The sequence below is a fragment of the Tripterygium wilfordii genome, chromosome 7 (assembly GCF_013401445.1).
Source record: "Tripterygium wilfordii isolate XIE 37 chromosome 7, ASM1340144v1, whole genome shotgun sequence".
NCBI classification, from domain to species: Eukaryota; Viridiplantae; Streptophyta; class Magnoliopsida; order Celastrales; family Celastraceae; genus Tripterygium; species Tripterygium wilfordii.
The window spans coordinates 186,786-199,337 of NC_052238.1; the positions used below are offsets into that span (position 1 = coordinate 186,786).

General features: G+C 39.8%; 3 protein-coding genes across 6 annotated transcripts; 1 reads left to right on the plus strand and 2 right to left on the minus strand.

Annotated features, from left to right (window-relative positions):
- The first annotated feature begins 164 nt into the window (after positions 1-164).
- Positions 165-3,762, plus strand: LOC120003029 (cation/H(+) antiporter 15-like). Its single transcript, XM_038851922.1, has 3 exons — positions 165-536; positions 752-1,759; positions 2,133-3,762. Exons 1-3 carry the CDS (start codon positions 192-194, stop codon positions 3,330-3,332), a joined length of 2,553 nt encoding a protein of 850 aa, XP_038707850.1. The 5' UTR covers positions 165-191; the 3' UTR covers positions 3,333-3,762.
- A 1,181-nt stretch (positions 3,763-4,943) lies between these two features.
- LOC120002936 lies at positions 4,944-5,533 on the minus strand. Its single transcript, XM_038851792.1, has one exon. It carries the CDS (start codon positions 5,445-5,447, stop codon positions 5,019-5,021), a length of 429 nt encoding a protein of 142 aa, XP_038707720.1. The 5' UTR covers positions 5,448-5,533; the 3' UTR covers positions 4,944-5,018.
- Positions 5,534-8,391: 2,858 nt separating this feature from the next.
- LOC120003040 (sorting nexin 2A-like) lies at positions 8,392-12,302 on the minus strand. 4 transcript variants are annotated; one of them, XM_038851934.1, is made up of 6 exons: positions 10,991-12,302; positions 10,649-10,858; positions 10,244-10,504; positions 9,815-9,901; positions 9,024-9,163; positions 8,392-8,841 (listed from the first exon to the last, which is right to left on the minus strand). In XM_038851934.1, the coding sequence occupies exons 1-6, from the start codon at positions 12,065-12,067 to the stop codon at positions 8,592-8,594; spliced, it is 2,025 nt and encodes a 674-aa protein (XP_038707862.1). In that variant the 5' UTR covers positions 12,068-12,302; the 3' UTR covers positions 8,392-8,591. The 4 variants fall into 4 exon arrangements, with proteins under 4 accessions (XP_038707862.1, XP_038707861.1, XP_038707865.1 ...); XM_038851933.1 differs by having other exon boundaries at positions 9,024-9,190; XM_038851937.1 differs by lacking the exon at positions 9,024-9,163 and having other exon boundaries at positions 8,609-8,841; positions 10,991-12,301.
- Between the last annotated feature and the right edge of the window lie 250 nt (positions 12,303-12,552).

The window sequence follows — 12,552 nt, forward strand, 5'->3', positions numbered from 1 at the left end:
CCACATAAAATTTGTGCCTTCCAATATATGATCTGTAACGTTTTGCATTACAGACGGACTGTTTTGGAGCGTCATATCATGCGTGCATTTATATATACATGGAGTATGCCATAGAGACAGGTGTAGGCAACCTTTCAAAGGCAGAGGAAAGAGAATGCTACGAGAAACAAGTCAGGTTTCAGGAACACCGCATGATCCTCCTGTCCACGCATTCTCTTATCCTTCAAGGCCATTCACACTTCCTCCTCTCTCAAACCTCTCTCTTTCTTTCTCTGTCAACAATGTCTACCAGGGTTTTCATGCATGATTCAATCGGTTCAACAGTGAATGCGCGCGAAAGTTATAATAGTAATAGTAGCTGGTTTTGCCATAGACTTCAAGGTTTAAAATCTAGAGGTGTCTTCTACCATGATAATCCACTGGAGTTTGGGGGTCCATTGCTTTTGGCTCAGCTCTCTATCTCTGCCTTGTTGAGTGCTTTTGCACAGTTCATTCTCACCCCTCTCGGTGAGAGTGCTTTCGTTTCTCATATGCTGGTAATTTTCCCAATCTTATTCCTCTTCCTTCTTTCTTTCGAGAGGAATGCAGACAACATGTTCGATTAATTGCTTGTTTAAGCGCGACTGCCCATTTACCCCTTGTATTTGCGATTAATTCTTGTAGATGTTCAAAATATAAGATTAATAAAGAAAAAAATCACTTTATTCTCGACACTGATTAACTTTGCGTTGTCTCAAATCTCAATTAACAGGTTGGCATATTAATGGGACCGACAATTTGGGGCAAGAACAATACTTTCCTGGGCAAATTATTTCCGCGGACAAGTTTCTACGTCAATGAAACATTTGGGTTCTTTGGGTGCATGCTATTCATGTTCCTGGTTGGAGTCAGGATGGATTTGGGTATGATAAGTAGAACAGGAAGGAAAGCGGTGGCCATAGGCGTTTTCACAGTCTTGTTTCCAGTGGGAATAAACATGGTCATGGCTAGTCTCTTAAAGAAAAATGTAAAGCTAGATCCAGGAGTGGAAAAATCTCTCTACTTCATGGCAGCATTGCAATGTATAAGCTCATTTCATGTAATTGGCTGCGTGCTCGCTGATTTAAAGCTCCTTAACTCAGAGCTTGGCCGGTTAGCTGCATCTTCGTCCATGATCAGTGGAATAGCCACTTGGATATGGATGGTGGTAGGCTTAACTATTAGACAAAGTAAATACCGCGGGAGCACCAATAATTCACTTCCATGGATGTTCTTCTCTGCAATGCTTATGTTGATGACAATAGTATGTATTTTGAGACCCATCATGCATTGGATGATTAGGCAAACATCAGAAGGAAAGCCCATCAAGGAAAGCTACATATTCTACATATTTCTCATGATGTTGGGATGTGCTTTTTTTAGTGAAATCATTGGGCAGCACTTCATGTTTGGACCCATAATCTTGGGTGTTGCCTTGCCAGACGGACCACCGTTAGGCTCTGCATTGGTGAATAAGCTTGAATCCTTTGTTTCGTCTATTCTATTGCCAACTTTCTTTGTCTTCACTGGAGCTGGAATTGATCTCGCTAGCATTCACGGTTTGACCTTCAGCATCGTTGAGCTATTGGCTTTGTGTAGTTTCGTTGGGAAACTTTTAGGAACCATGTTGCCTTCTCTTTACAGCAAAATGTCCCTAATGGATGCTTTCTCTTTAGGCCTTATCATGAGTGTCCAAGGCATCACCGACGTCCTAATGTTACAGCAGGCAGCACTACTCTATGTAAGTCCACATAATATTCCTTTAATTTCTCATACACTGAATTACTAGTGATGTTTCTTTTGGTAGATTCAACCGCTCAATAAGGCGATACTCTTCAATAAACCTTACTATTTGAATCTTTTCTGGTTCTCCCTGCTTTTCTAAAGCCTTCTACTCTATTTTTCAATTGTAAAAGCCTTTGCATAGTTGGCGAATTCTGGTTCCCAGTCTTCTGCCTCTCTGCATATTTGCATATTCTTACAAAGTTGCTTCAAATATTAGCATTCCTGTGCATAAACGTCTTTCCAGATTCTTGTCAGGCAATCTTGTACAGAATGTAAATGGATGTGTGAATAAAGCAGTAACATAACAGTGTAATTGTTGTATTTTGCAGATTGTTGACAAGCAATCTTACAGTATGATGTTGGCGTCAATGGTGTTACTTACAGGAACAATCACACCCATAGTGAAGTTCATCTACAACCCATCAAAGCAGTACATGTCCAGCAAGAAAAGAACAATCCAACAAGCCGCCTCCAATTCCGAGCTCCGTCTCTTGTCCTGCATATACCACCAAGACAACACTCCTTCCATGATCAATCTCCTCAAACTCTCCCATCCAACCACTTCTAACCCCATCTGCTTCTACATTGTCCATCTCATTGAGCTCGCTGGTCGGTTATCCCCTCTCCTCATATATCACAGGCCCGACAACCGGGACCAGGACTCGTTCCAGTACTCAAACCAGTCCGATCACATCATTAAGGCATTCAGACAATTCGAGCTACAAAAACGCGGAACTCTCATGGTGAATCTGTTCACTGCAGTCTCTCCTTACGCAACAATGCACGATGAGATATGTACATTAGCATTGGAGAAGAGAGTTTCAATGGTGATCCTCCCTTTCCACAAGCAGTGGAGCCTCCACGGAACAGAGGAATTCGCAAACCAGAGGATTGTGAATCGGAACATAATCCGCAAGGCTCCATGTTCGATTGGAATCTTTGTTGATAAAAGAACCCTAGGCGTGGTGACCTCTGTGTGTCGAAATTTTTACAACATCGGATTAATTTTCATCGGCGGTTCAGATGATCGCGAAGCTTTAGCATTGGCAACACGAATGAGTAATCACCCAGACGTGGCAGTGACAGTGATAAGAGTGATCGATATGAACGGGAAGAGGAGTCATAGCCTGGAAAGAGAGCTTGACAGTGATACAGTGGCCGAATTCAAGGGCTCTATAAATAATCAAAAGCATCACATCTATAAGGAGCAGCTAGTGAATGATAGCGTAGACTTAGTTGGTGTGGTTCGAAGTGTTGAGAATTCGTTTCATCTGATTATGGTAGGGAGGTACCATTCGAGTGAGTCGCCGTTGTTTATGCGACTGACAGAGTGGAATGAGTTTCCGGAGCTGGGGTACCTCGGAGACATGCTGGTGGCATCGGATTCAGAATGCGAGGCGTCTGTGTTGGTGGTTCAACAACAAAAGATTGCAGGTGACGTTGGGAGTGTAAACCACAGACATCTGGTAGATGAATTTGCGGTTGCGAGTACCCCTCGATTCAATGCCCAAGTGTGGCCACTTTCTTAGATTAGAGCTCCATGAATCATGGAGGTCTGGTCTGGTCTGGTCTGGTCTGGTCTGGTCTGTCTGGTACTCTGGTGAGTCTGGTCTCCAAGCGAAGAGAATGCTATCAGCCCATAAGGCTATAGCGGCCCATTTGGCAGTATTGTGGATCCTCTTGATCTTTCTAGCTTGCCTTTTAGCAAATCAGGCCAAGCCCAATCCCGCTACAATAAAATACTAGGCTGAAAAGAAGTTGATTAGTTTATCTTCCCTGCACGTAGAAATTAAATTTAGTGTAGAGATGGAAACGTAAGATCCATAGATTAATTTATGAGAGCCAGAACTTAAATCGATGAAGGGTGGTTGTCCCCGAATTAATCAACAAAAATACTATAATATTAATTTGTTGAGAGAGCATAATAAATAATACTTCCGGGAATCCATGTGAGGACAGAGGACATGTTTGGGCCAGCTATTTTTCAGCATTTATTAATTTTTATGTGGGAAGGTAGGTTTTGGAGTTATTCAGATTCACAAATCGGAAAGGTTGAAGCTTTAATATTTATGAAATAAGCTTTCATTAGTCTCTATCATTAAGTGTTTCATTTGGTTTAGTTTATTCGCTCTCAAAATAAGTTAGCTTATAAACAATAAAATAAACTTCATGCACCTTAATTAATCTTTATCATAAAGTAGTTAACCAATACGCCCTCCCTTGATTTTGTTGGTAAATGAAATGTCTTATTGAAAATTACATATGCTTAAGCGCACATTTTTGACCTAATTGAACATGACTCCACCCTCAAGTTCTTAATTAATAGATAATCGGTGATTTACTTTATTAATTGACTGAGACTGCGACTGCACTTGCACTTGCATGGCTAGAGATGTGCCGATGTTCAAGTTTTTTGCTCTTTATTTGACTAATCACAGCTGTTCATCACTAAAAGTGGATGACATGACACCCCCATTCTCTCCAATTATAACAATCTAATCTTGTTTACCTTGGATAGATAATTGTTTCAAGTTCAATAAATTAATAATGATTAAACCTCTTCTTCTTCTTTTTTAATGATTTGGTGACATAAATCATGCTAATCATTGATGTTCTTTACTTGCTTTATATCCTTAAACACTGACTTAGAATCCAACTAATCACTAATTTGATTAATTATTCAGTTCCTTTGATCAATTGCAAAATGGAAACCAACCAAGTAATGGCTACATTGATTCAATGTGATAAACAGCTTATAAAGATAATTGGTTATTTCTTGACCTCTTGTTAAGCTGAATTAATTTAATTTCAAAAACCCAACATAAAGAAAAATCAAGGATTAGTATTGCTAAACAAAATTAGTCGAACTCTCAGCTGTTAATTAATTTTGTCATAACCCCCACTGTCTGAAGAAGGAAAAAAACAGAGAAGAAATAAATTAGCATATTTACAACTGTGTGTTTGAGGTGTAAATACAATATTTTCCTCGACTAATAATTATTACTACCAATTCATCACATTTCTCTCTTGATCGAAACAGACCATGTCTCAATCTCAGGATCTCACCTTAATTATATGCAGACCCAACACAACAAGATTAATCCAAATCTTTATCCACAAATTTTTATTTTTTTTAAAAAAAAGAACCCCACAAAATGAATTTAAACCATGGCCTCCACTGCAAATACAAGATTCCGGCATCAGGGAAAAAGCTGTTAGTCCTCTGTGATGCTTCCCAGATGAGGCTGCCACACCATGTCACGACTAGCCCGACGACCCCGACGACCGGACTTCTTTTCCGAATTTACATCGCAAATCTCCACCGCTAAATCATTGTGGTTACATTTTTTGCTCTTCTTGGAGGAGGAGGACTTCTTCTTCTCCGGCAACGAAGAAGACGGAATCAAGAAGTATATGCTGCCTCGCTTGAGCTCTGACTCCGGTGAGAGGATTAGTATTTTACGCAATTGGCCCTGCGAGCATGGTTTGCTGAGGACGTGATTGGGATTGGCATTGAGGATCTCGGCGGCTGTGACCGGACCTGTAATCTCCTCAACGTGGCCATTCAAGTGGACTATTCGGATCAAGTCTAGAGCTCCACAAGGAAGAACACAAGCCAAACAGCACCTTAAGCTATTACCCATTTTTGTCTTTTGATCGAGCGAGTCTCTCTGTTTCTTTCAGGTTTCAAACTGTCTGTTGTGTTTTTTCTTTCCCGTTTTCACTTTGAATGTGTGACCGGAGAGACAGAGGTGGAGGGAGATATATAGGAGCATCTGTTCTCATTGAGGACGTATTTTCAAATTACAAAAATGCCCTATAACTGGATCATATTAATTTATTTTGATTTATAACGGGTGTTAATTACTTAATTAGTTGCTTAATTGGTGTACATACCTTTCCTTCTAAATGTAATTAACTTAAGCCGCCTATATGTATATATATATATTTATAATGTTTCTATACAGAGGATACAATGTGCTAACTAGCTCCAAAGATAAATTATGAAGCACATTGGACAGACTAGACTACTAGAGATTAAAAAAGCTAGTTTTTCATCCAAATTAATTAGCATATTTTAATCTATTTGAAATGATGAGATGGATGGTTGAGTTGGTTAACTGTCAATTATATTGTACTACTAAATCCAGAGGAATAATCACAAATTACTACTACCTCTTAGCAGTTCATTTACAATAATAAATTAATAATTGAGAACATGTTGATAGATCATGAACAATTAAGTACAGCACCATTTCCCAAATCTGGGCATTGGAAGTGCAGTTAATTGATTAATTTTGTCAGTAAACAATTACATTAGCACTGACCATGAAATCCAGGCATGCTGCTCCGTATTAATATATTCTTTAAAATCACGGTCCCACAGCAACTGCTGATTAATGGCAGCAAATTATGTTCAACTCAATAACTGATCATATTGACTCGTAGATTGAGATAGTGAATTTGATCGTGGTGACTCTTAAATCAAGTGGGAGATCGTGAGTTCAAGTCTCGCTCAATGTGTGTGAATATCACTCTATGTTATATTTCCGCACTGAACCTCGACTCATCAACTCGATCGAGTGCTGGGTCTTTCATGTGATCCGGGATTTACCAATGATGCATCATGCATGGAGCTTGACAACAAAAAGAATAAATTCCTAGCTACCTACGACAATGCCAAACACGGGCAACAGCATATATGGAACCAATTCTCTAAAATCCAAACAAGTGTATAATGCAGTTTATTGGCAGGACGATCCGACGTTAGTATAACCTAAAAAACCACGCGCGCGCGCGTACACGCACATATATATATATAATCTATTTTATTATATTGCTCATATACGTACAACTGTACAAGGATATTCTCTATACGAGTTCCCGGATTAATTAACATAAACTGGGGCTAATCAATACGTACAATTATTAAGTAGCAATTAGAGGCAATCTCTCTCTTGCCTGCTCGTGGGCGAATCAAAGGTACGAAGCTTCCTCGCACGGACATTTCTGGCACCGTCCACCACGGCATCAAAAATTAAGCTCAATTAATTAGCTTCTCTTAAACTGAATATGATCAATTTTTTTTTTTACCAAAATAATAAAAAGTTTTAAATTAATTAATACAAAATGCACGAGCCCTAGCTCTCTCTCTCTCTCTATTACAGAAATATTGTTTAGTGTTTAGAACTCAATCAAGCCTGTCTTAACACCAAAGCCAAGGTGGAACACCTAATTAATTAATATTAATTAGGTTGGAGAATTATTATTATTAACACACTGGTCAAAATATCATAAAAACCTCGAACCTGTTTGATTCGATCGCTTCGGTATACTACTTTCGAAATTTGTCGTACTTGTATTATTATAGGATCTCATCTCATCATAAGTCATAACAAGAGAATCAATCATATTTAGATTTAATTTATATATATATATATATATATTTGTGGTTTATAATCTCAAGGCAAGGTAGGAACTAAAAAGATGAAGATAATATGTTGGGTTGGGGATTCATTCTGAACCATAGAGCAATTGTCTTATTATTAATATAGCTGGCAGTGGTGGGTGGCCATCGATGTTGATAAATTTGGTGCACGAATGAATGCCTTTGATTTGAAGGATCTGATTTCAGTGTATCTGAGCTTGATTTGATTTGATTTGATATGAATGTAGAATCTTAAGTTTATTAATTACTTTCTAATGCAATGTAATGTGTCGCCAAGTTCCAAAGTCAAGTAAATTACTGGAGCCATTATCAATCATGCAATACGTACAAGTAAAACAATATATTTGGCGTCTATATATTTTTCCCTTTTCTTGGGGATTCGACGTGAACTCATCTTTAAGATTGAAGTATGACTTAACGGAGTAATTTTTTTATTAGTATCCTTGATTACTCAACTAAACTAAACTAAACTAAACTAAACATTTGTTTGTCCAACCACTGAAACAGGGGCACCGAAACAAGACTACGTTGACTGCATGCGCAGTGACGGCAGTGTCCCAGCCCTAAACAAAACTTACCAAATCAACATTCAAAAAATAAAAAATAAATAAAAAAAAAGCCCAGCTTTTAATGCGACCCATTTGAGACTCGTTGGTCAAACATCGTATCAAGTTCAACCATCATCCAAAAACCAATAACCACTTCCCCAAGTTACCCTCGTAGACAGTCTCAAACCCCCAACCCCTTCCCAACAAACCGCAGTCTCATCCCTTCGCTCTGTCCGCCATGAAAACATGATCTATGTTGTACTAGAGTTTTCCATCGACTATTGAGACTAACTGAACTCGCCATTTGCTAAATTTGGATTTAGAGATCGCTTCCCCAATGTACTTCTGACCCAACAAAAAAAAAGAAAAAGGTCCTGGATGTGCTAAATTTTAATCCATCCTTCAAGTTCAAGGTTGTACCTAAAATGGCTCAAATGAGATGCAGAGTATTGGGTGTTCTTAAACTCATGACCATGCAAGCATATTCATAGCTGTAAAATAGGCCTCACAAACCCATAAATTTTGGAAGACCAGGATCATTCTCATAAGCTTTCTTTCATATATAACATAACAACCCACATTTGATCACTATACAGGTAATGACTTTGTAAATGAGTTTATCCATGAATGATAAATAGTCAGTAAGTAGTATAAGACCAGACCAGGAGACAACTAAAGTTAGAATGTCAAACAGTTGGATTGGGATTTTTTACCATGTCCCTTCGCCATCTCAAGATCAGTACACTAGCGATTTTAATACATCTAGATGTCAAAACACGCAAAGAAAGAAGTCAATTTACAACATCAAATTCTAACAGATAAAATACTCCTTCCAAGTGAAACATAAGGACTGCCACGTGCTGCCTTTTCTTCTTATTTGCTATCAATGTAATGAAATTCCCTAGGGCAATGAGACGTGAGAAAATTCGAGACAGATTATTAGAATTTACAGCGATACAATCAAATGCTCTCTTTTGAGTACCCACTAGTCTCCTCTGCAACTTTTGCCCACACATTTGCAATTTTCTCCGCATATCCCACCTGCTTTTATATTCACCCCGCAAAAGGAGGGAGGAACAGATATGTTAGTTATCTGAGTATAGTGGTTTTTGAATGGAAATTAGTAACTTCACTAAGCACCAAGAAGGTACACGAGGAGTTACAATGAGGCTACAGAGATGGCCTCCATAATTGTAGTTGCTTTGGTTGCAGTAAGTACTTACCCACTGCTGCTCAAAAGAAGTTGCAATTGCAACCAAATAACCATCAAAGCCCTCGAGAACAGGCATATAATAATTGGATTGGTCACAAAAATGTAGCAAGTTACACTTCTTTCAGATCCTTTGATTCCATCAGCTACAGTCTGTTCATCTAAAAGTCTATATGAATTCTGAAAGCATCCCCAAGAAAAAACAATCTCATACAAAAAGCAACAAATATCTCGTTTCCTATTGAATTGCGAAACATAAAAGAGTAATGGAAGATTTTTGAAGTATACATTTACAATAATCTGGAGTGCACAGAGACACTTAACCAGGACTGTTGACTCTTGTTCAATTCCAACAAAATTCCTAGGCCTTTAACTTCGGGTAGAGGTGAAAATCACAACCTAAACAGCTAGAAGCAGCTCTTCGTACAAAGTTTCTTTGTTTTAAATCCCCAAGATTACCCATGAACTGCCAAAAACCGATGCATAAGATATGGATAGCTTCCTCGCCAGCCGACAAACAATTGCAATTTGATAACGAGAAATAAGACTAGTGCATAGGAGACACTGCACTCACATAGATTTTCTTTCTTCTTTTTTTTTTTAAAAAAAGAAATCTGCCAGTAACAGTTGAAATGACCCTAATATACAGGTGTTGCATATTTCACCAATTATGAACTTGTACAATACCAGAAGTGCAAACGCAGAGAACCTATAATAAAGGAGGAAGCCTATATCCTGGTTACAAAGGAAGTCATGCTGCCAGACAACTAGGGTTATTCTCTATGAACAGGAAGAGAACAATACCTGATTAAGCACAAAGCCTCTCAACATGTTAGAGAAATCCTCGCGCCTCTCTGAGTCGAGCCTTTCCAGTTCACTCCTATTATTTTCCTGCAAATATAGCCGCATCAAGCCATCTTTAGAGGCTTTAGCCATTATAAGGTATAACTAAATCACACGAGAGAGCAACAACAAAAACTATTTATTCACCCAAATTGTTTGAAACAAAAGCCTTGCTGATGATCATGATTAGACCCCCTCAACTCCATAAACGTTTTAGCTAAATGAAGCAAAATTTTAATCTATATAGCTTCATCTATAGTCACATTTCACACGATCATAAATAAAAAAATGACACAAGTAAACCTCTTTGTTCTAACGAGCAATGCCTAACTTATCATAGATCACAAGGTCGACAACTAAAAGCCTTATTTTGGGATAACTCTCTGATACCTTGATCCGCTCGTATTCTCTGATAGCCACAATTTTAGCATCCTCGGTGACTCTTAAAGTTTCTTTCAACTCGTCCATCTTTCGAATCCTTGACTTGTCACCACCAAATATCTTTGATGATGCAGCTTCAAGTTTCTCAGCCCTTGACCGCAATGAAGACAATTCTGAGATAAGAGTCTGTACTGTCAATAAGGCATTTGAGCGCTCTGAGAATGCACTATGGACAGATAACATCAGTCCAAGATACTCATGGAGTGTATCCTGCAAAAACCACATAAAATAAAGAGCAATTTAAGCAGCAATTACCATTTCAAATAAGGACCTTAAACCAGAAAAAAGGCAGTTGATGAATATCTTTGTTCAACAACTGAAAAGGCAATCCCTGTAAAGATTTTTGAAATTTACCAAATGCTTGACAGTTTGTGCATTTAGTTCCCGATAGAATCTGCTAGCTTTGACTGCAGCAGTTGCTATATTCTTCATATCCGCAGCCCGTACTCTTTGAGAGTTGAATACCGCTTCTTCATTCTCAAATTTAGTAAGTTTAATAAAAGCTAGCCCTAATTCTCCCATTGTTTCCCCCAAATCTTGCTGCGCTTTCACTAGCAATTCAGCCTGAACAATGCACAGCAAAAAGGCAAAAACGAAAGAAAATGCGACATCATGATTAACCCAAATCATTTACATATATATGCATTGATAAGTAAAAGGAAACAATAACTAGTTAAGTACAATTAGATGAATTGCCTGCTGTGAAGCATTGCTGAGCTGTTGCTCCAGAGCTTGCATTTTCTCTTTCTTCTCCATAAACTCCTTATCTTCCTCCACGACAGATGGCTTCGAACCACCCCAATCGTTGGAAACCGACTGCTTCAACTCCTTAAAAAGCCTCAACAGGTCTCTCCCTCCAATTGCGGGCTGAACCACCTCGTGGGTTGCTACAACTGCAGAGCTCTCCCCGAACAACTGCTTAGGCAGCTTTACAGCACCATCGAGCATCCTCGAAGCAACATCAGTGGTAGTTGGCAGAGGCAGCTTTCCCTGGACCTGCAAAAATACCTTTAGCTCGTCGCTCTTCCTTATCACTGGATGAGCCGCCAGCCTCCTCAGGTACTTCTCCAATGCCACCCTCCTCTGCTCCACGAACTCCTGCTTCTGCATAACTTGGCTCTCCACCACATTCTTGTCCGGCCTTGGTGGAATGAAAAAACCGCGATATGCCTCCGCTAGCCGATCGGATAATGTGACGACGTCTCTGAACCTCCTCCTCACACTAAATTCAGATCCGCCGAACTCCGGAATGTTCGTCCTGGTAGTAATCAGATACGTCACGTAAGTATTACCTCCTGGCACGAGCGAATTCGTGGTCTCTTGCTCTTTCTGCGGATTTGATACTGTGATTTTTATGTAGTCGGAACAGGAGGACGGGGATCTGGAAAAGGAGAGGGCACTGTCAGAACTCTGAGATGGGCTATCGACCCCATTGATTTCACTGGCGGACTTCTCGTCAAATGAACTGAAAATGACGTCGGCATAAGCAGGAGGCTCGATGTACGAGGAGTTCTCGGGAACGTTGGGGTTCTGGAGATCGCGATAAGGTGGGGACCACAGCAGTGGATCGGAGTCTGCCGGAGCAGTGACGTTCGGCGTCGACAGCGGGTGGTGTGTCTCGGCCAGCGCTGACCTCTCACTCCAATGATTGGAGTACGCTTTGCTACTTGTCCCGTTGTTCAACGCCTCTTCGAGTACCAGATTCTCCATTTCTTCCCGCGACGCATATAGGTGTGCCTCCTCGAAACCCTGATTGTTCTCTGAACCCATCATCTTATCACCAAAAGAGAATAAAACTCGTCGAAGCTATGACGATCTCGGAAACATCAAATTTCAGAGTTTGAGCCACAGAACTAGGATTTTTGATCAGAGTGTGGCGGTCAGGCTAACGTGCACCATGGTGCGTATTACGCCGGTACTAGGTGGTAGAAGAAGATGGCGCATGAGGTGCACGTGGCTACGAAGAATTTAGATGATGGGAGTAAACTTTCGGGGTTCCGTGGTGGTCTGGTCTGGTAGAACTGTTATGGCTACCTCAACCAGGGCCAGGGCCAGGGCCAGGGTCCGGTCCTGGGCCTGGGCCTATTCCCATGTGAAATTTGAGTTTGACCCAATCAAGATTGAAGTTCAAGTTATTTTATCAAAGCTCAATTTGAGGATATCTTTATATTCAAACGACTTGAGCCCAGCCTTTTAAGAAAAAATGGGGTTGTGATTGGAACCCAAAAAATATTAACCCCAATAAAGTGATAAAAATA

Excerpts from the sequence above, each read along its gene's own strand:
- LOC120003029 (XM_038851922.1), top strand. The coding sequence starts at position 192 with ATGATCCTCCTGTCCACGCATTCTCTTATCCTTCAAGGCCATTCACAC. Across the intron at positions 537-751 it reads CTTTCGTTTCTCATATGCTG|GTTGGCATATTAATGGGACC; the intron begins GTAATTTTCCCA and ends CTCAATTAACAG. Across the intron at positions 1,760-2,132 it reads AGCAGGCAGCACTACTCTAT|ATTGTTGACAAGCAATCTTA; the intron begins GTAAGTCCACAT and ends TGTATTTTGCAG.
- LOC120002936 (XM_038851792.1), bottom strand. The coding sequence starts at position 5,447 with ATGGGTAATAGCTTAAGGTGCTGTTTGGCTTGTGTTCTTCCTTGTGGA.
- LOC120003040 (XM_038851933.1), bottom strand. The coding sequence starts at position 12,067 with ATGATGGGTTCAGAGAACAATCAGGGTTTCGAGGAGGCACACCTATAT. Across the intron at positions 9,191-9,814 it reads GAGGCTTTGTGCTTAATCAG|AATTCATATAGACTTTTAGA; the intron begins GTATTGTTCTCT and ends GGATGCTTTCAG. Across the intron at positions 8,842-9,023 it reads CTTCTTTTGAGCAGCAGTGG|GTGGGATATGCGGAGAAAAT; the intron begins GTAAGTACTTAC and ends ATATAAAAGCAG.